Source organism: Ahaetulla prasina, chromosome 3, assembly GCF_028640845.1.
Source record: "Ahaetulla prasina isolate Xishuangbanna chromosome 3, ASM2864084v1, whole genome shotgun sequence".
NCBI classification, from domain to species: domain Eukaryota; kingdom Metazoa; phylum Chordata; class Lepidosauria; order Squamata; family Colubridae; genus Ahaetulla; species Ahaetulla prasina.
Window position 1 is genome coordinate 101,290,631 of NC_080541.1, and position 23,816 is coordinate 101,314,446.

Sequence of the window (23,816 nt, forward strand, 5' to 3'; positions counted from 1 at the left end):
CAAAGTCAACTTGGTGACTTTGGGCCAGTCATTTTCTCTCAGTTCTAGGAAGGAAGTAATAGCAAACCACTTCTGAAAACCCTTGCAGGGACTTGTCCGGACAGTCTCCAAGAAGTGAGAACAATTGAATGGAAGTAAAATAAAAAATAAAAAGTTTATTTCTTCTCCAGATGAAGAACAAAGGCTACATGGCCATTAATCTGTACACTCTTTTCATCTACCCAGCTTTACTACTGAACAGCAGAAGGCTCTTGAATTGCTTCAAGAAGCTAAAAGCTGAGACTTCTACAAAATAGGATTTGCCATATTTTTCTTCCATAACATCTTTTTCTACATGACAAATGGAAGATACTCAGTCACTTATGGTCGACTGATTGGGATAATGGGAAAAGAAAGGTCGCATGTTTTATCACTTGGTTGCATCAAAACAGATTGGTATCTATTTTGTGTCTTCCCCAATAACCACTCACCATTTTGGTGAAGAGAACAGAATTGAACTTGGGTCAGGGAAGGCCTTTGATCAAATCTCAGCTCAACCACAAATGACATGCAGCGGCCTGCCATAACTTACTGCAGAGGTCCGTGCCTATTGTGCCTGAAAAGAGTACTTCCATATTCCATCAACCTCAATCTTATTCTACTGTAGAGGGAAATCAATTTTGCAGGCCACAAAACAGTATAGTGTTAAGCAGGCTTAAATCTTCAGTAACTCTTACCAGGTTTGCAACTCTACTGAATTGCGACCAGCACCTTAAATATTTGGTTTTAGCACTAATGATGATTCTGCAAGTAATCTTCCTTTATTCCCCGCTACTTGTTCCAAATAAAATCAACATGCAGTGACAGCTGTTGGCAAAATGCCCTAAATCAGGGGTCTCCAACCTTAGCAAGTTTAAGACTTGTGGACTTCAACTCCCAGAGTTCCTCAGCCAGCTTTGCTGGTTGAAGTTGAAGTCCACAAGTCTTAAAGTTGCTAAGGTTGGAGACCCCTGCCCTAAATGATACCTTGTTTGATTGTAATAATACTTTTGATTTGAAATCTTGTTTCTAAAAAGTCTTGTGTTTACAGGTCTTTCCCAGTTGGACTTAACCATTACACAAACATGCCATGACAACTTCTTTTTTTCTGCCATGTCATGTCATTCCCAACTTATGAGGGAAACAACTTTCAACCATCTTTACCTATTGAACATCGGACATAGCATTAGTAATGTTTTCCCCTTTATTACAACACCGTTCATGGGCCGCCACAATCTGTTACACTTCTACACTCATTGCCTTGAATGACTGGCAGTGATTGAGAACAGAAACAAAAGAGGCAGGAAGGAAATCAGCAATGGGAACACCACATTTCATGTCACTATTGTGTTCTGGCAACTCAAGGCTTGGTGGATAGGACTACCTCAGCAATGAGGAAAGGCTCTAGATCAACTACCCCCCCACCCCCCTAAAAAAGGAGGTATTGCCTAATCTTGAACATGCTTTTGGGGAAATCAACCCAACTACGGAGCTCACTGAGATTTCTGATTTGCCAACATTGGAGTTCAATTCTCGCCAGTTTAATTCTCGGCTAGTTCCAAGGAGGTCATCAAACGCCCCACTCCTGAGACAAAACTCTGGCCAGCCAATATGCGTTTCTATTTCCTTCCAATTCCTCTTTTATGAAAGCGGTTAAAACAGTCCCACTTTTGCTTTTTTTCGGCAGTTTTAGAGGAGGGAGCAGATTTCGAGGCAGCGAGGGCCCACCCCGCCCCACGGCAGGCTTCACGTGCGAGGAAGAGCGGCCCGAATGTGCGTCCTCTTTCTTTGCTGAACAATCCCAGGACCGGCGCGCGACTGAGCAAGGTGCTCCGGGCGCTCCTGAACGCCCCCCACCCTCGGCGCCGGGCACGGGGAAGTGGTGGCGGTCGGGAAAGAGGGGGCGTGGCGACCTGGAGTCGGACCCCCCTTCTGTCCCGGTCCCGGGGGAGGAGGAGGAGGCTGGCGGCATCGGCATCACGTGGACCCCACTCCCATCTTCTCCCCCTCCCCCTGCCTCCATCTCCCCCTCCCTTCCCTTTGTTGTAGCCCGAGCGGTAGCAGCTACGCCGGCAGCAGCGGCAGCGGCGACGACAGCAGGAGCAGCGCACAAAGGGGCGCGGGGAGGCAAGGCTACCCTTGCCGGCTTCCGGAAGCCGGAGGAGGTGAAAAAAAACAACCCCAAAACCCCCAAAACCAAACAACCGCCTGGAAAAGAAGGAGGCGGCCCGGGATGCGGAGCGCTGGCTGGCAGCAAGGCCGGTGGGTCCACGCTCCTCCCGGTGGCGCCCATTGAGACCCCGAAGGGCCTCCTGTCCCCCTTTGCAAAGCCCTCGCCATGGCGGCCGCCGCCCGACCCCGGACCTCGCCCGGCTGCAAAGACGCCGCGTTCCTCATGCTGGCGGTGGCTCTCTGCACCCTCGGTCCCGTCCGGACGTCCAACCCCCTCTCCCCCGCCGCCGCGCCCGCCGCCGATTGCGCCGGCAAGGGGAAGGCGGGCAGCAACTGCTCAGGTAAGCTGCAGGACCGGCGGGCTGGGCGCTTGGGCGGGGAGTTGGGGGGGAGGGTTCGACGGCCCACAAGCGCTCCTGCTGCCCACGCCGAGCATCCTTCTTATCCTGGCTCATCGTCCCCGTCTTTCGCGCCCTTAACCCCTCCGGGGTTTTTCAGCCTCGAGACGCCCATCTCGGCCCGCCACGCCACATGGGCTCCTTCCTCGTTCTCGTCCCTGGACCCCTCCTTCCCCTTCCACGCTTAATAGCGCCGTCAGTAGCCAGCCCCATCTTTGTCTTGCTTGTCAGTCACACTTTTGAAAACCCTCACGCCGCTTTCCTGCCTGCCTTCGCTCCCTCCTCGCCCCCGAATTCCCCGCGCCACGTTCCGGTTCCGAAGAGCGAGAGCCGCTGCAATTCGGAGGCACTTTGCTCCGCGTCGACAATGCACGGGATTTCAAGCGCCGGGGGGACGATTTCTGCCTTCTTAATATGCCGCGAAACAGGTTCCGCGCAGGCTGTGCCTCCTTCCTGCTAGTTTCAGCTGATAGAGCTGGTTCTGTGTCTCTCTGCTACACGGTCTGCAAAATAAAGAAGAGGGGCCCGATTGCCGCCACGCAATCCCAACTCGCCAGGGATCCGCTGGCCCATCATCAGGTGATGCCGATGGACATGAATGAAAGCAGTCAAGAACTTAATTTCAGCCAGTCTACCTTTGGACCCAAGGTTCAGCCCTGGGCTATAGAATATGATTTTCTTATGCGGGGATTGCACCCGATTGTTCTTTGGTAAGTTATATAATTGCCACCTGAAAATGACCTTCTCTTCAGGTGCAATTCTATAACTTACCTAAGAACAAGATGTTATTCAGTAGGTCTTCCTTTCTGAATAGACAGGTGGAGATGGCTAGTTAATCTTCAAAACGTTATTCACTACTTCATAGCCCAAACGTTATATGTGTATATTCCAAAGTAAGCAAAATTTGCCTGGGCTTACTTTCAGGTATTGGGTACAGGCAGTTTCACTAGCAACATCTTCTTTTTAAATTTGCTTACTTGGAATCCCACTGAGTTTAGTGGCACTGAAACCTTATGCACAGAAGATTTTCATTTTCTTTTTTTACTTCAGATGTGGAACCAAACACTGCCTGGGTCCTTTATTGTGGAACCAAACACTGCCTGGGTCCAAAATCACATTGGCCTGTAAAATCTCACACATTATCATCCACATCTCTTTTGTGTATAAAGAGGTCTCAACAGAAGCTCCATCTTCTTTCCCTCTTTTCCTTTCCCCACTGAGTTTAGTGGCACTGAAACCTTATGCACAGAAGATTTTCTTTTTCTTTTTTTACTTCAGATGTGGAACCAAACACTGCCTGGGTCCTTTATTGTGGAACCAAACACTGCCTGGGTCCAAAATCACACTGGCCTGTAAAATCTCACACATTATCATCCACATCTCTTTTGTGTATAAAGAGGTCTCAACAGAAGCTCCATCTTCTTTCCCTCTTTTCCTTTCACATACATTCATTTCAGAATCCCATGTTCGTTCTGACATGAACATGGGAAAATAAATCTGGGACTGTGAACATTGACCTTGTGTGGGCAGTGAGGGCAGGGGTCAACAGTTCACGCATCTGGAACTAGTAGCCAGGTGATATGAGTTCATTTCCTATTGCTGGAAGAAAAACAATGCAGCTCCGATTTCAAATTTTTTTAGTTGTGGCACGAGAAGAGAAAATTTAGTTGTGGCACGAGAAGAGAAAATAATTTCTGTTCAAAAGGCAACAAAAGGAAAAAAGCAAACAGGAGGTAGCATCTCTTTTGTTTCTCTGTCCTGGATGTATATCAGTCTTATCACTACAGTTATTTCATCCATACTCACTACTTTCCCACTCTTTTTTCACCTCTGTTTCTTAAAAAGATTGCCTGAGAAACTCCAAATGCGGAGATGTTGCTTCTGAAACCTGTTTAGATAATTGGCCTGCTTCTTGTCAGGTATGCAGCATTAATAAATATGATACAAGCCCCTAGATCAATTCTAGCCTCTGTTATCTAGAAAGACTTATTGTAAAATACTTTTGTGATTAGAACAAGTGTAATGTTTTTTTTAAAAAAATGCCTTGTCCAAATGGTTACTTCCATTCGCTTTCAACACCTTGCAGAAATCATGGCTGTTTTTTTAAACCTCACATTTATTTTTAAAAAGTTATCTTTCCAAATTATTAGTATCCGGGGAAATGACAAGAAATTAAACTTATAATTGGGATTGGGTTTCTAAAAATGATACTTTTCTTAAGCATATTTCTAGTTCATTGTTCCTTTTGACTAGTGCTTTGCCTTCCTCAAGGCATTGTACCTGTCATTTGTGTATGTTTTTTCCCCTTCACATTTGAAGAGCATGGATGATTGCTCTGAAAGGATTGCTAGTAGAAATTATCTGCAACTGCTAGTGCCAAATTCATGAGAGATTCATAATAGATTCTTCTTTCCAATCTCATTGTTTTCTCTGAGAGATGAAGATGGCTTCCACTTTTTAAACAGCTTTGAGCACTTTATATAGTGCTCTGTTTGGTACCCTGTTATTGACAGCACATTTCCGTGGCCTTTTCAGGAATGAATTCCAATGTACCCTTTTTTTAAAAAGCAAGTTTATGTAGGATTGCAATCTTAAAATTGCAGCCTTTTTGAGACTTGCTAAAGAGTAGATTCTATAGGAAATATCAGAATTAAGCTTAGACATATACTGTATAGGTTTGGGTTGAGTTGACTATCAAAGGAGCAGGCAATTAAGCCTCTAAACAGGTGTAACAATGGAATGATCTATGTTTTAGAATATTAAAGCATAATGAGGAAGGAAAAGTGAAAAGGAGGAAGAGAATGGGGAACTCTTTCTTTCCTGCAGATTCCTCCAAATTACTAAGCATAATATGCTTAGAATCTTTCTAAACATTCTGAATCTGCGCCCCCCCCCCACTTAAATTACAACCAGAAGAAATTGGGGAGTAGGGAGGAGCAGTTGCAAAGATTACAAGCCCTGTAGCATTCAGCATATATCTAAGGTCTAGTAAGTGACTTGTTTCCATGTAGAGAGGCATAGGCTAATATCTGGAAGTGTTATTATATTGGATTTTTAACTTTAAAAATATTTATATTGCACTATGCCTTCTTTGTCATCTTTGTTATAGACAACTCTGACAATGGTGGTTGGTGTGGTTAGCAATTTCTCACAGAAGCAAAAGTCATCCCACAGTGTAAATTTCACCTATGTTTGTTCCCTTGATCCTTGCTTGTTGAGTTTCTCATGCTATGATTATAGACATGTTGATGGTGTATTTGAGCAAAGTGTTGCTCTTGCATGCTTTACTTGGTTTCCTTTTGCATCCACATGACTTACCATGTTTTGTGCAAAGAAAGATTAGTAGGTTAATTTGCTACTGTCAAATGCCAGTTCGTCGAACCAGCATATATAGCTTGCATGCTGCATAGGAAAGTCAGTGCGATTCATTTTAAAAGTCTGGCAGACAAAGCAGATATTTGGATGTGATATTTCTCTAAAATGCCTATAAATATAGTAGTGCTGTTTTAAACGAAGAGAAATCACATGCATTCAGCATAAAGAAAAAGAAAACAAAATTGAACAGTATAACATAAAAGACAAGACTGCAAAGGTTTTGGTTTACTTGTGTAATTGGAGAACATATTCTGCAAATTATAATATTTAGTATGGAAATATCTCCCAAGGGTCTTCTTTATATTCAGAGCTGCTTAATTTGGATACAACACAGAGTTTCAAATCTAATTAATTTATCTGGTGTACTCTAGGATGCTGTAGCTGATGTTCTTTTCAAAGTATAGTTCCTGCCTTTTCACTGTGCAGTTTTTGTGTCCAGTAATGATAGGGAACCATGCTTCCCACTTTCTTTATATTTCCTTATGCAAATAATGATAATAAGTCATACAGATGCCCTATGACTGTAACTAGAATTCTTTCTCTTTTCTTTCTGGTCATCCAAATAATCCATTATTCCTTATGTACACTCTTCCCCCTTCCTTCTGACTTAATCTCTCATTGTACTGGTGATATTTGACAGAATTACAAGGCAGTGCCAGGATTATATTTGCATAATCCATGCTAACATTCTTCTTCCATCAGAATCTCTTGTCCTGGCATGAGCAATTCTAGTGGATCCCCCCCCCCCGATCATGTTGTTCTATTATTCAGACATCTTTGTATGACAATTAAGATATAATGAGTAAGATATTAATTAAAATCTTAATGGGAAAAAAACCCTTTCAAATAAGCATGGCAGTTTCAAACTCTTTCCCTAAGTAGTTTGGTTGAATTAGACTTAGCCGATAAAATACTTTATGAAACTTCAAGAGGCAAAATTCCTCCTATTCCTTAACTCTCAGCCATCTTTTGTCTCACAACCAATATTGCTGGAGAAAGCAAGGAGATGGGTTATTTTTCTTCTGTAAACCTTATTAACCTACTTTAGGATTGAATAACTTTAGATTATTGCTTAGTCTCATTCCATTCACATTAGGGAATGGAATCTATCATCCTTGCCTAAAATTTTAGCTGTTCAGTAAATCTAATTTCAAAGTTAACTCCATCCACTGCTTCAGATACTTGGCTATTGCTATATCATTAATGCATATTTTTCCTTCTACTGAAAATAAAACTTATGTAGAGTTGACAGGTTTTCATTAGTGTTTATTGAAATATAGAATGTGGCTTTCCCCCTTTACTCATGTTAAAAATGTAGGGATAGGACAGTAAACAAAAATAGTGACAATCTTGTGATGACAAATTTCACATTTTTCTTGCTCAGAACAAAGTGTTTTGATTTCTAAAAGCAAGAGGATAACTCAATTAAATAATTGGTCAATAGATCTGATGTAGTTTCAAAGACAGTGGAGAGCAATGATACATTGAGATTGCATTTTATTAATTTAAAGAAATAATGTCCTGCTGATAAAACTGCTAGCAGCAGCGAGAACGGGCAATTTCCCTTGCCAGTTGCAGGCTTTGAGAAAACATAGTAGTTCTGTTCTCAGACTGAACTTCTGAACTGTAGTTATAGGGCAAGAGAAATGGAACAGATCCTCTAGCTCTTTCTGCTGGTTGAGGCCAGGGTAAATTTCCTTTAGCTGCTATAGTGTTCTTCTCAAGAGGGAGGAAGCATGGAGTAGGGAAAGGGGCAGTGTGACCTCCTTGATTCAGAACAATTATTCTGCTTTTCAAAAAAAAAAGTTTCAAAAAGAAGTGGGATGGTGGTGGTGATGATGATGATGATGATGAAGAAGAATATGATGACAATAATGTAGCTTCATGACCCTGCATCTTTCATCAGTGCTGGAATAGAAATGAGGGCATTTGGTGTTTGCGTAGCGCACCCAGCGAGAGCTACCATCAATGCTGCATGCGGAAGGAAGAAAGTGAATTGTGATAACCCAGTGAATCTTCTAGGTCAGATTGGTTCAGGCATAACACCAAATGATTTATTTGTTTTTGATTTAACCTGGTGGGTGACTTTATCCTTTTAGGCTTATCTGGATGAGCTACAGTGCAATACTGTAGAGGCATTCAGCTCTGTTGTTTTCACTGGGTATTGCCCTCCAGGAGTGATTACCAAGTTTCCAGGCTCAGTGGGTTTTTCCCCAGTGTTCAGGGGGAAGGTGATTCAGTGGGCTCTATAAATTCTTAACTCTTCCTATGTCTAATAGAAACAAATAAAAGTAGTCATGATCTTCTTAAAATGTATGTTCTTTTTTTTCCTTCAGATTGCTAAATTTAGTTTGGATTGTCTGGTAATGAATGGGTTTACTTGGGAAGTTTTAAAAAAATAATTAGTATATTATAGAAACCATATCGGTGGTGGTGGTGACAGTTGCATGTTTGAACAAAAACATAAGAAAGGCTTGCTGGACCAGGTTAAAATCAGTAAGAGCAATGCTTTTGGGAAGGAGAGGATGGGAGTTGTTGATACCCAACCTTCTATTTGCTTAATCCTCTTTAAAGTTGTCCAAGTTGGTAGCTGCTACTATATCTTGCCATAGCAAATGTCATCGCTTGAGAATATTAGATCTAAGGAAGTATTTCCTTTTATCTCCATGTTTGTAAACAGATTATGGTACTATTAAAACCAGAATGGTCTTCTGCTGTTATCTTAGTAACCACATAAATTGCATACTTTTCAACATGCAAAGTCTGTACCCACTAAATATGATCTTTCTAATATTTTCTGGAAAGCCTTTTACTGCCTCCCCCCCCCCCCCCGGTCTTCTGCTAGTTTTCCATTCAAAGGGCTGATAATCTCTCCTTCTGCTTATCTTTAATCTCAATGCAACATCAGATGCTTTTAAACTATTTATTAATTTGTACTGTTTACTCCATATGGACTGTTCATTATGGGAATAGTTCTCTGCCTAATTTGATGAACAATTTTAAACAGCTTGTCTACATGTAGAACAATAAAGTACATTTTCTATCTGAAAAACATTTGTCTTGGAGTGGATAAATATTCCAGTATGAAATAATCATAAAATCTATTTCAGCTCTTCAAATACTACTTTTTCCTCAAAGTCTATTTAAGAGAAACCCAAAAAGCACCATTCTATAACAATGTATTAATAATGACATATGGGAAATGGAACTAATGAAGTAGGTCACAGAATAATTAAGTGTTACGGTAGATGAGAAATAAAAGAATCATGAACTTTTCTGACAGATGACGCCAATAATTGAAAGATATCATCAATTATTTCAATGGACAAATAGCCACAAGTAACCATTGTAGAATGTGCTTCTTGGCTGCCTCCAGCCTTTTCATGGGTTTAGTATTTATAGAAGTTCAGATGAAATTGCAAAGTCTTTCAAGGTTTATATTTTCACTTTGGAGTTAAAAAGATGAATGAGATATTCAGGTCCAGGTAGATGTTGTAGAATTATGGAGTCTATCATGTAGTTCTTACTATAAGTAACAAGAGAAGGAGAACTTTTGGATAGGGACCATTTATAGAGGGATAAATGAAGATGCTTTCTTGTTCCCTGATGATTGCTTTTTTCATCAATGTCTCTATCCAGTACTTTGCCTGGAGATACAGCAAACATTTGCTTGAGGAACCCAAATCAGGAGTGAAAACTAAAGGGGAAGGTATAAAGTAGGAAAAATGGGGTCATGCTTTTTTGGCTACTTCTCTTGTCAGTTGTCCCATTCATTGACATTTTTTTATTGCTTAACAGCCCTATGGAATTTCCAGGCCCTTGAAAAGAGAACTGTTAACTAACTGCAGTTTATACTAAAAATAAATTTAAAAAAAACACCATGGAAAAATCTCTAAATTAGAAAGCTGATTTGAAATAATATGAAAGACATTTCAAATAAAATATATTTCACTGACACTGGTAATTCAGTGTATAGTTAGCACTACCTCTTGTCTTTCTTTAGATAAGATACTTGTTTTTGCTGGAACTCCTCCATATCTAATATCAATAGAGATATTCAATATGTATTGAAAGTGTGTTACATTATGCAGTCTAAAGTGGTAGACAGAGCATTGATGATACTTTGGGAATATATGGAACTTCTGCCTGATTCTGGAGAGTAAAAACATTTGCAACTGCCACTTGGATTGAATGGAAATCCCATAAGGGATTGTTCAGTAGTTACAGTTAGAAACATTATATGCTTGACCTTTTTCATTTGAGACATTTACAATTATAGCTACTGAAATATCTAAATTCATATCCCAAACATCCATATCCATATCCGAACCCATTGTAATAGTAAACTAGAAGATTGCTAGAGTTTGTAAGTGGGGATTGGAAGAGTCTTGCTGTTGTGTTTATAAGTATGGCTTCGAAAGACCATGTGTGCTCACTCAATTGAGTCCAAATGACTTTAGGCAGTTCTTGCCTACAATATAATACATAAAGTAGACATTTTTATATAGTAAAGCCTTATTAAATACTGTATAGATTTATGGTATACCTTAACAAATAAACAATAGGCCCTCTGTACAAACGGTATTTTGAAAAACTTGACAATATTTTAAATATTGGTTGCATACAAAGAGAATAATTATATATTTTAACTACATTTAGTGGGAATACCATTTCATAGCCTCTATTTGGGAACCTAGGCAGTTGTTCTAGCCCATCATTATATTTTGCTATTTCTAAGCAGATATCAAATACTCCTTGGATTATTTAAAACTGCAGGAGAAGCTCTTCAACTGGTGGCAGTTCATTTTCAACAAATATGGAACAAGACTCTGTAGTCTAGAGATCAAAAAAGACTGCTTTACACATATAAGTGTATTAAAAAAGGAGATGCAAATAATTGCTCAGTGACACTAAAAACTTCTATAAGCTAAATTCTACTTAAGATTGCTAAGAAAATGAACAGAACCATATTTGAAAGTAGGAATATCAGGTGACTAGTCACTTTTCAGGAAACTTAGAGGGACATGATATCAGGTAGCTAACACAACACGGATAATGAAAAATAACAAAGGAATGCAAAAAGATAGGTTTGCTTTTTGTTGATTACAGCAACATTTTTGACTGGGTAGATTTTGCCAAAACTCAGAACATATTAAGGCCTAATGGGTGTACTAGAACAGGGGTCTCCAACCTTGGCAACTTTAAGCCCGGAGGACTTCAACTCCCTGAGTGCCCCAGCCAGCTTTTCTGGAAGTTGAAGTCCTCCGGGCTTAATGTTGCCAAGGTTGGAGACCCCTGTACTAGAACACGTGATTACTCTTCCAAGGGATTTCTCATTCTCCACCTTATGTTAACTATATGAAGTCATGTCCCTCTAACTTTTTGGATGATTAGAAAGCTAGAAAACATCATCATTGGGCCGTGGTGGCTCAGGCTGTAAGATAGCCTGTTATTAAAACACAGCAGCCTGCAATTACTGCAGGCTCGAATCCCACCAGGCCCAAGGTTGACTCGGCCTTCCATCCTTTATAAGGTAGGTAAAATGAGGACCCAGATTGTTGTGGGGGCAATAAGTTGACTTTGTAAATATACAAATAGAATGAGACTATTGCCTTACACACTGTAAGCCGCCCTGAGTCTTCGGAGAAGGGCGGGATATAAATGTAAATAAATAAAAAAAATTCCTAAGGTTACAAACGTTTCTAGCTTTTAGAACAGGGACATTTGCTGGAAAGAGGGCTAGAAAGCTATTGAATGCCAATCTTTTGAGCTTTCAGAACAATGCTGTTTACTAGCTTTCCAGTATTCTTCTGTGTGCAGAAGAAAAAGCCTCTGCTGGGCTGCAGAAATAGAATCTTTGGGATCCAAGCCCAGTTTCTGCAGCTCAGTGGAGGAGCTGAGCTCCATTCAGCAGGCAGCCCCCAGAGAGATGTCCTCTCAGCAGGTGGCAGCAGCTTGCAACCTTCCTTGGTCTTCCCATTGACTTTCTGGGAAAGCTAGCAGAGAAGATTGCAAATGCCGACTGCATGATCACAAGGTACTTGGCAATTGGTCATAAGTGCAAACAGGTTGTCAAGCATCCTAAATACTGGCTGATCATATGAGGGCTGGTGCGAAGTTTTAGGATGCCGATGTATATCTTTCTTATATTCATTTAACTTACGAAATTAATATATTTTAAGACTGGGAAGATTGGAAGGGATAACAACTGATCTAAACACTAATTATGTGAGATACACAGACAACACTTGTTTGCTATCTGAAAGTAAAGAAGACTTAGGAGTTATGATGATGATGAAAATAAAACTATAAATGAAAATATGATTTAATGATAAATAATAAGGACGCGATGACAACTTCAACCGCACACTTTCTGAAGTTACAGTTAATTGTGAAAGAGCAAAGGTGTTATAGCAAGCTTTTCTTGAGTACAAGATTAAATAAAATGGATTGTGTTGGAGAAATGCAGAATGAGGAAGCAATGAGAAACAACACCATGAAGGATTGCTAACTTTCAATGAAAACAGTTAAAATAGTTATTATTTACAGCTGTGACTTGACAGGGTAAGAAAGGTAAATGCTTTCCATTTGTGTATTTGAAGATGTTTACTAAGAGTACTATGAACTGGAAGGAGAATCAATGAATCAGTCCTAGACTACAAAAAGTCTGACTGTGGCTTTGAGATGCTGATCACTACGATAAATATGACATAATTTGGCCTAGTTTAATGAAAAGAAGGACTAGGGGAGACATGATAGCAGTGTTCCAATATCTCAGAGGTTGCCACAAAGAAGAGGGAGTCAAACTATTCTCCAAAGCACCTGAGGGTAGAACAAGAAGCAATGGGTGGAAACTAATTAAGGAGAGATGCAAATTAGAACTAAGGAGAAATTTCCTGACAGTTAGAACAATTAATCAGTGGAACAACTTGCCAGCAGAAGTTATAAATGATCCAACACTGGAAATTGTTAAGAAAATGTTGGATAAACATTAGTCTGAAATGGTGTAGGGTTTCCTGCCTGGGCAGGGGGTTGGACTAGAAGACCTCCAAGGTCCCTTCCAACTTTGTTGTTGTTGTTGTTGTTGTTGTTATTATTATTATTATTATTATTATTATTATTATTATTATTATTATTATTAGTTATGTTAATAAGCAGTGGGCTAGAGAAAATAACTAAAATTGGCAAGGTAAAGAAAGTAGAAGAAAAAGATAATAGGTAATCTAGATGGAGGGGATGAAAGACATTATTACAGTAATGTGGAAGAACTATGAGTTATTATTAAAGAAGTTCAAGATGGCAAGCACTACTCATAATGTCATAAAGAATTAAATCTGACTTAATGATATTTAACTAACAGAGAGAGCTGGGTAGATAGAGGAGTTGATTCCAAAAGAGATTTAAATAAATGTTAACACTATTGTAAAAATCAGCAGGATTTAAATTCTTAGTTTTGACTTGATAATCCTGTTCTTTACAATTTAGTAAATAGACTGTTCTTCTATTTCATGTTAATTTTCTTTGTTCAACCACCTAAAAATGTCACGCAACACCCCCCCCCCCAACAGCCCTTAAAAGGCAGAAAACATTAGCCTTTCACAGTGTGTGAATGGCTTTATGCGGAGCCAGGCTTACAGTTTGTTGAATTCACTTTCCTTTGCACCAGCACCCTCGTGCACGTCTCCTTCGCTAGATGACTGAGTCAGATCTGAGCATACTCAATAGGAGAAGGCGGGATCAAGGTTCTGATTGACTCAGTCTCCAAAGCGGAAGAGAAGTCTACAACCCACACGATTGGATTACCCTTCCAGTACACTGGAGAATAGGTTATTCAACTTTTATTTCAGTTTAGATTAATGTAAATCATGCAGCTGAAAGGAGGGAATTAGATTAAGAGGGAGGAAAAAAGGGAGATATATGAAAGAATTTTCCAAGGCTGAGGAGAAGTTTGAATTTGGTTATTTCCATATGTTCTAACCATGTTCACCAATCTCAATAGTACTTCAATAATTGTTGTCCTTACGTATGTCAGTTTGGATTCAAACAATATTTATTTTGTAAATAGTAATCTACATTATTGGTATTATTAGTTTGATTAGTATCAGTTGTCTTTTTATAATCAATCCAGACCATATGTAAATTGGTTTTCGCCTTTTGCAATTCTCCAAAACCATTTTATCTATCAGACGATTATCTTTTGTACCTCCACTATTCTGATTATCTCTTTCCTGTTTACTGAAAAGATATTGCTTTTTTATAAATAATTTTGGATGTTGTTTACTATTATGTCAGTGAGTAATTTAAATATTCTTAGGCCAGTATGTTATCAGCTTGTAGTTTCCTGGTATTGTCTCTTATGCTGGATCTTTTTGAATCAGGTAAGTTTTGCCAGGATATTTACCAGGTGCTGATGCAATACTTCATTAAGCTGTTGAGCTGAAATTGAATGTAAGCTATGCACCAAGACAAATTCCTTGTGTGTCCAATCACACTTGGCCAATAAAAAATTCTATCTATCTATCTATCTATCAAGATATTTGAGCCAAAAGCCATGCAATTGATCATTTCCAGGAGATAGTTTTTAATTTTCCCCCCACTCTATTTTTGACCATTTTGCTGTTACTATTGGTTCTTCTATTTGATTTTTATTAAATTTACCTTCAAATTCTTTTTATCATTCAGCATTTTTACTATAGTCTCTTATACAGCTTTCCAAAACTGGATTGTTTCCTTTTTGTTTGGTTTTTCCATTTTCAGAAATTCCAGGGCTGTATATATAGACTTGAAGGGACACGGTGGCTCAGGGGCTAGGACGTTGAGCTTGTTGATCGAAAGGTCGGCAGCTCAGCGGTTTGAATCCCTAGTGCTGCTGTGTAACGGGGTGAGCTCCTGTTACTTGTCCCAGTTCTGCCAACCTAGCAGTTTCGAAAGCACGTAAAAATGCAAGTAGAAAAAATAGGGACCACCTTTGGTGGGAAGGTAACAGTGTTCCGTGCGCCTTTGGTGTCTAGTCATGCGGGCTACATGACCACGGAGAAGTCTTCGGACAGCGCTGGCTCTTCGGCTTTGAAACAGAGATGAGCACCACCCCCTAGAGTCGGCAATGACTAGCATGTATGTGCGAGGGGAACCTTTACCTTTACCTTTATATATAGACTTGTCTCTGGTCTGATTGAAATGGTTGATTTTTCTTAAATTGGATGATTTACACTCACAGCATTCAATTTTCCTACTATTGCTGAGATTGTTGTTTTATGATTTCTGAAGCTTTCCCATTTTTCTGGTAAGCAGTTTTTTAAAAATTATGGTTGTCTTGATCATTCTTTTTTTATCTTTCATGTTCCTTAAATTGCATCTGAACTTAATTTCTTTGTTTTAGCTTCCAGTCTGAGGCTATCACTTTGGGATTGAATACAATTTTGTTTTGGTTTATTAATTTCAGTACCCAATTGTCCTTGTAATCACCATTGTTGCATTTTATTTTAATTTAAAATAAATATACAAACAAATTAATAAACAATATCCCTTTATTATTTTTACAAATAACTCAAGGCAATGAACCAACACACCTTTCTCCTGTGAGTTGTGTTGGGCTGAGAGACAGAGTGACTGGCCCAAGATCATCCAGCTGGCATTTATGACTAAGGTGGGACTTGAACTCAGTCTCCAGTTAAAGCGTAATGTTTTAATCACCAGACCAAATGGACTTTTTGTAGGCAAATTGATTGGTCTTTTTGATAAATGCTATTTTAATCTTTGCAAGGACCTCATTTACATCCTTCATTATAAATGCCAGATCTTTTTGGGGCACTGTTTTCAGTGCTGGCAGTTTTTGTCTTTCTATGGATCATTCTGCATATTTCATTATGTTTTCTTTCCATTCCCTTTTTTGTAGGGAGGGTCCATTCATAGATTGTTTCAGGACTGGCTTGTACTGGCTATGTTGTTATTACTACTTCTAAGTTATCATTTCCAAAGTTCATATTAGCTTTTTGTTTATCCGTTATTAAAATAAAAATTGTGTTATCTGAATTTCTTCTACTATTCTACTATTGCTTTGAGATCTTCCATTTTCTGAATCTTTTCCAGTTCTGCATTCCTGAATATTTTATTTCTGGTAATGCATCTCCTTTGGTTTGCTAATCGTTGTTCAGTGATATTTGAGTCTGGATAATTTTTTTTCCAATGTTCAAGCATTCGCTTTAAGTATTCCCATTCTGTTGGTTCCAATTTATAATAACAGGCCATAATGGCATGATTTTCAAACACATTATGCTTTTGTTATGTCTGTGCTTTATGTTCTTCCATTAATCCTACAATCCCAGCCATAGCTCCTGAGTCCCATTGCCTAGTCAACAATTGCCCAGGAATTCTAACATCTGACATGATTTTAATTGACCCGTGTGATAACGGATCTGGTATAGAATTCTTTTTCTGTTTGCTCACTGTATTAAATGAGTTGATGTATTCATTTAGTCTGACCTTTCCACTAAGACCTGTCTGGCACGAGTAACTCATCTGGTAAAATACACCATTGCTAACATAGCTCTCAACATCATCGAAGAATTACAAGCCTCTCTCCCAAAACATGGGACTATCCCTGAAATGGAATATGTGGATAATCTACAGTTAGATTCACTTTCTAAAACTGGTGGAACTTTTATACTTCAAGTCCTAACTAAGAATCTAAGAATTATTAATATAGCATCCATGAATATAGGCACTTCCAAGCAAGGTACCTTTTTTTTTGGAAAATTAGGATTTTCAGGTGTATATCATTATTAATTGCTTACTTTTAGCCATATAAATGAATGGCATCATTTGTATAATGAAAGAAATGGGAATGTAAGTTGCACACATTGGGTAGTATGCAGCCTTACTCATATTCAGACTAGAACGATGATTATGTTTCCTTGATTCTGATGGATTTCTACTACTACTTTTTTTCCCCCTATCCCACCACACTTCTTTGCTTTCTGAAACTTCAGTAGTGTATTTCAGTAGGATACTACATATGGAAATATATTGCTACAGATTCCGGCTAAATAGCCATCTTTCATTTTTCTTTCAATAGAGAAAGAGAACATTTTCGTAGTTTAACTTTTTTTTTGTGGCATAGCTTGATTGCAGGTTGTTTTTAAATTAGATATACAAAGTGTTGTATAAATAGGCAGATAACCAACAGTATATTAGAAAGAACAGTCCAGGGGATGCAAAATATAGTGTAAGCCGCCCTGAGTCTTCGGAGAAGGGCGGGATATAAATGCAAATTTAAAAAAAAAATGTTCAGCTTCTGTGCAAACTGACAGAAAAACATTCAGCGTAGGAAGAAAATGCTTTATTCAAAGGAGCATAAATTATACAGTCTTACAAAATGAAATTAAGAGAAAAACCATAGTTCTGAATATAATATAACTGTGCAGAATAAGAACTTTTGATATTTTGTGATTGTGAAGCCCTATTGAAGGCATTTTCTCTCAAATAAGCAACACAATATTTTGGAAAAATAAAATATTTTCTTGAGCGAGTCTGAATGTGGCCATTTTAGCATTCTACAACATATTAATACGATTTGTCAACATACTGTAGTCTTTGGAATTACTAGATAGGCATCAGCATAATATAAACTCAAATTCTTAACAGCTTCAAATATAACAAAATCCATGCCAAAATTCGAAACACTAGCAAAAAATCAATACAAACTAAGTAGGTTTCGAATTAGCACTTTTTATGGAGAAATATTAAAGTATATACAAGTTTATAGAAATGGATAGGCAAGGCATCAGCCTTATTTATTTATTTATTTATTTATTTATTTATTTATTTTATCACATTTATATACCGCCCTATCTCCCAAGGGACTCAGGGCGGTTCACAGGCAAGTAAAAAAGCACATATAGCCTTGACCTCTTCCGACCGCCTAGGATACATCTTCCATCATTGGGTGCCTCAGTTTATAATCCTTGAAGAATACAATGGCATTGGCAAATTTCTGTTGAAGGAACCCCTGAGAATTGGTCTTGCTGGGTTCTTTGCTTTTATTTGGTAGAGGCTCTTCTTTGTTGCTGAGTTGATTTGGGGCTTTTATGTATTTTTAGGCATACCAGAGAAGTCCCATGAGAGAAGCTACAAAATATAGAATGGTCTGTTGGACTAATTGTTCTCTGAGGGCTTTTATTGTCGGAGAATAAATCAATCCCACATGTGGACAAAGCAACTTTCCACAACTTGGAGAGGCCATACTCAGCTGTTGTGAGAGTCTCAGTAGCAACACAGATGGAGACAATGGGAGGTTGGGAAAGGTTGGGCTATTCCTTTAAAATGCTTTTGGCTGTGCACAGTGTAGGCACAAGAAAAATACAAACTGAAATAAGGCTTGGCATATAAAGGGTAGTAATTGGTCAACATAAACAAGTATAATAAAAGCCCTCTTAAAAGCATATAGAAATGCATCAGTATGTAGAGAGAAACTATCCACAGAATTCAGTAGTTTACAGATCAAATACCTATCTGGATCAGATGATACTTCATTGAAGGCAGAAGTATTTTAGAGCAGAACTATATCACGTCTCTTGTTAGAGAATTCCTGAGTCCAGAGTCAGCCACTGAGAAAGTCCTCTCTCATGTTCCCACAATACCTCTAATGATGCTGGAATTGAGAAGAACTCAATGGGAGATTTCACTTTTTTCAGCTTAGTTTCAAACAGTGCATAATTTATATAGAGACATCTTTTTAAAAACATGTTGTATAGCAGTTAGCACATCAATAATTGGTGTGTAACATGTTCACAGTGGTGCAATAGTACTTGTGTTTTGTTAATATGATTTCTTGGATTAGGGATTTCCTGTCTTCTCTGTGAGTTGTATTGTGTTGGGGGGGTGCACTGAGGGATCTCAACCAATCTCATTGTACATATGTTGTGCGCTGACAATAAAGATTAAAAAAATGATAAGCCAGTGTTATAATAAAGAAGTCACATGTTTCCTATAACTATCCCCAGTCAGTGATGTGACTACAGCTTTGAACTAGCTAAAATTTCTGAATTCTTTGTAATGGAGTCCTGGACTGACTATACTCAGTGGTGGGATTCAGCCAGTTCGCACCACTTCGGGAGAACCGGTTGTTAACTTTCTGAGCAGTTTGGTGAACTGGTTGTTGGAAGAAATCATTAGGGCAGAGAACCGGTTGTTAAATTATTTGAATCCTACCACTGCCTATACTGCAGTAGTGTGAATGGAATGCAACTTTAAGTCATTTACCATTATGATCTGACATTAACATGAACAGATACAGTTGTGCTTTCCTGGCCATAATTGGAAAAATGACATAAATGTTCAAGGCTGAATATAGGAAGACACCCAAACTACAAACTTGAGCTTCACTCAAGGAAGGAATCTTTTTCTTGATCTGTCTTCAAATGACCAGAAGGACTTCCTCTTGGTGTCCAGATTAAGCTTTGAACTGTGTCCTCATTCATCCCCTGCTGGCATCAGATATTAATTTTGGGTAGGTTAATGGAATGGAAATATAAAATTGGTTGATGACCTCATAATGCAGAGTTATGGACAGCTTCTCCTAAAGTTTCCAATATATGTTAATTGCGGGGGGGGGGCAAACCTTGTAGTTCAGTGATATGGGGATCTTGAGGGAGGTCAACAGAATTGAAATGCAGGGTAATAAAAGTGCCCCTGGTTTTCACTTGCATGCAGTGAATGCAACACATGTTAAAAAGAGGCAATACTTTGTTCACTGTCACACACCTCGTTGACTCCTTGTGGATGCCACTGCTCAGTGGCCACAGCACTGAATAGGATTTTCTAATCACAGTTTTCTGAAATCTTTCATCTAGAGCCATGGTAAATCATTGCCTTCAAATCCCATTCTAGCCAGGTTATTCCAGTGTATAATATGATAATAAAAAGTTAACAATGTTACCACAGAACTAATAGGAATGCATTTCCTTTAATCTGATTTTAGCATAGATTATTCACCATGGTAGCCAAAGCAGGCTCTGGATCTTAATGAGAGCTAAAATAAATGGAAAGAAATATAGATAATCTCCTCAACTCAGATGAAGCTGCACTCCAGTATCTTGTCCAGATACAGAATATTGGAAAAGTGTTATTGTAAAGAAATCCAATGTTCCCCTGTAGTTGTTCCCAGTCATTGATATGGTTTGAGAATAGGTAATCCTTGATTTACAACAGTTCATTTAGTGACCATTTGAAGTCATAACGGCACTGAAAAAAGTGATATGACCAGATTTCAGATTAATAGGGTCCTTGTAGGCCATCTAGTCCAACCCCCCGCCCAAGCAGGAGATCTTACACCATTTCTAACAATGGCAATCCAGTCTCTTCTTGAAAGTCTCAAGTGATGAAGCTCCCACGATTTCCGAAGGCAAAATCATTACAGCATCCCATGGTCACATGATCAAAATTCAGATGCTGACTGGTATTTATGATATTTGCAATGTCCTGGGGTCACGTGATCATCTTTTGTGACCTGGGAAGCAAAATCAATGGGGAAGCCAGTTTTACTTATTAACGATGTCACTAACTTAATAACTGCAGTGATTCACTTAACAACTATGGCAAGAAAGGTTATAAAATGGGGCAAAATTCACTTAACAAATGTTTCGCTCAGCAACAAAAATTTTGGGCTAAATTATCATCGTAAGTTGAGGACTATCTGTATTTGTTCCTGGCTAAAATTTCTGAATATTGGGGACCAGCTGGAAAATATAATGCAATGGAGTTGAGGGATTTTTAAAAAAACAGTAAAGTTCACTTCAAGCATCTTTTAGGTCCAAAAGGATTACATCTTACAATAAAGAAGGAATTTAGTACTCTACCAACTGTCACTTTTCTCAGCCTGACTGCTTTTGTAAGGCTGAACAGATTGGTTCTCACATCTCTATGATTCTTGTCTAATCTTTGGAGAGTCCCGGTTGTCCATAACCAAGCAACTCCAAGCTGATCTTGTAAAAGCATAAACTAGACTAGAGGCTTTACAGATGCAGTGCAAACAAAAATCCTTTACGTGCAAAAGGAAGATTTCACTGTGTCTCATTAAGTGCTACAGATGTTGCTGTACAGTAACATTATATACCTCTTTATTCTAGATTCCTGTCAGCGTTTCTGGGAAGACAGGAAGTCAGCATTTACTGAAGGAAAGTGGGTAAAAATGACTAATTGAAGATGACTAATAATCAGTGCCTGCATACAATTTGTGTTTTGTGGCTAATAGATGCATTGAAAAAACAATCTTGAGACGTGAAGTGGCAGCAGCTTGCATCTACCATCATTCCCATATGCAGAATAACATTTGGTGGCTGTGGCCATCATGAGACAAGCATGGATTAATTCCAACTTTGATAACTGAACCAAGCCTATGAACATATAAAAAAGGGTCATGTGTATTAATTCCTCATTTAGGTGATGAAACCTACTTGCATTGGTGGATCTTGAAAAGGTAAGCAGAACTAGATCAGCTTAGTACTTAAATGGAAAATCACCAGAAATATTGGGACTGTAACCTAGACTTGAATTTCAAAACTACATAGATGGCTCCATGCAGTCAAACAGGAGGAATGCATAACATCGTTAACGTATTTGGGAGTTAGCCTGGCTACAAAATCTGTAAAATCTGATGCCTGCTAGAGTAAAAATTATTGGATTGGGGTACACACACCACAGCTGATCAGTGTTCTGTTTATTCTAACTAATGGCTCTTGGGCCACATGCAGGTCTGCTAGCTGCCAGAAGAGCAGATTGGCTGGCCAAGCGTTCCTTTGCAGCCCACAAGATTTTAAATTCATCAATGTGTCCCCGTACCTTCAGTTGTGCAGGCCTGAGTTAGAACAACTAGAGTTGTTAGGTGAAAGTTATTTGAATAGCTGAGCTTTATGCAAGAAAAATAAAAGTATTTTTATTGTTGAATACTCAGTTTGACATAATGAAGTGTTATGAGAAATTGGTTGGATGGAAAATTAATTTGCTTTCACCAGATGCAGTAAAATTCACTCATCATGCCTAGTGGCTTTATGTGTACAGCTCATAAATGAATATATGAACACACACACACACACACACACACACACACACACACACACACACACACACACACACATTATTGTATATTCATTGTATGTACGTACATATATATATATATATATATATATATATATATATATATATATATATATATATATATATGATTTCTGAGGTTTTCGCGGGTGTTTGTATGTAGGTCTTTGGTTATTCGGGTTTTCTCCCGCGTAAAATTGGAAGTGTCTTGGCGACGTTTCGACGAAGTCTCATTTGTCATCTTCAGGCTTCAGCTTCGTGCTTCTGGGAGCAATGTGTGATTGCAGCTATTTCTTCCTTTTTAACTGCTAGTGGGGATTTGAACTGATTAGGTGGGAGCTTGGCTGTGCTCTGATTGGATGGGGGTGTGTCCTGTTTGGGTGGGGGCTTGGTTGTGCTCAAATTAGTCTGAGTTGCAAGGGGATTTGAGCTGGTGAGCTGCATTGCTGTTGTTTGGCTTCGTGGTCGTGGTCGTGCTATATCTTCATAGTGGGTGTCAGTCTATTGCATGTATGGATTGGAGGGGTTTGAAATGGCTAATGTTGCAGCTGCGGTTTGGCTTCTGGTCCTTGGTTGTGCTTCATGATCAGTGTGGGTTTGGGTCTGCTTTCTGGGTGGATGTGTGGTGGTGACATCCTGTGTGGACCTCGTGAGTGTGGGTCTGGTGTCATTCCTCGTGTTAGGGACTCGTTTGTCAATAAGGGCGGGTTTCCAAATGGCTGGTAGGCGGGAGGTATCATCTCGTTTGTTCATGCTGTGTGGGCGTTTTTTTATCTCGATGGCTTCTCTGATTATTCTGTTGTTAAAGTGTTCAGTTTGGGTGATAGTTCTGGTCTTTTTAAAGTCAATATCGTGTCCTGTGGCTTTAAGGTGTTGGACCAGGGAAGAAGTTGGTTCCTCTTTTTTGACTGAGTTCTTGTGTTCTTCAATGCGTGCACTTATTCTTCTGTTGGTTTGTCCAATGTATGTGGTGGGGCAGGCGGTGCATGGGATTTCATATACTCCTTGATTTTCTAACTCAATTTTGTCTTTGGGGTTTCCTAGGATGGTGGATATTTTTCGGTTTGTGCAGAATGCTGTCTTGATGTTGTGTTTGTGGAGGATCTTGCTGATTCTGTCTGTGGTGCCTTTTATATATGGGAGGAGGGCTGTGCCGTTTTCTTGTTCTCTGTCTTGGATTTTAGTGGGGGGTTCTTTTTGGATTAGTTTGGTAATCTTATTTCTCTGGAATCCATTGGATGTTAGTATGTTAGTGAGAGTGTGTAGTTCGGTTTTTAGGTGTTGTTCGTCAGCTAAGCGTTTTGTTCTGGAGATGAGTGTCTTGGCTACGGAGTTGATCTGTGCTGGGTGGTGGTGTGAGAGTGCGTGCAGATAGCGGTTTGTGTGTGTTTTCTTCTGGTAGATGGTGTGTCCTAGGGAGCCATTGGGTTTCCTGTAGACTAAGACATCTAGGAAGGGAAGTTGGTTGTTAACTTCTGTTTCCATGGTGAACTGTATTTTGGGGTGTAGGCTATTGAGGTGTGTGAGGAAGTTGTCAAGTTTTATATATATATATTTTCTGAGGTTTTCGCGGGTGTTTGTATGTAGGTCTTTGGTTATGCGGGTTTTCTCCCGCGTAAAATTGGAAGTCTCTTGGCGACGTTTCGACGAAGTCTCATTCGTCATCTTCAGGCTTCAGCTTCGTGCTTCTGGGAGCAATGAAGATGACGAATGAGACTTCGTCGAAACGTCGCCAAGACACTTCCAATTTTACACGGGAGAAAA

General features: G+C 39.2%; 1 protein-coding gene across 1 annotated transcript in view; it reads left to right on the top strand.

Moving 5' to 3' along the window:
* Positions 1-2,092: 2,092 nt before the first annotated feature.
* Positions 2,093-23,816, top strand: part of TMEFF1 (transmembrane protein with EGF like and two follistatin like domains 1) — a 140,775-nt gene continuing 119,051 nt past the window's right edge. Inside the window, exon 1 of the mRNA XM_058175238.1 lies at positions 2,093-2,531. Within this exon, the coding sequence (XP_058031221.1) occupies positions 2,357-2,531 (175 nt within the window). The 5' untranslated portion in view covers positions 2,093-2,356. The remainder of the gene's footprint in view (positions 2,532-23,816) is intronic.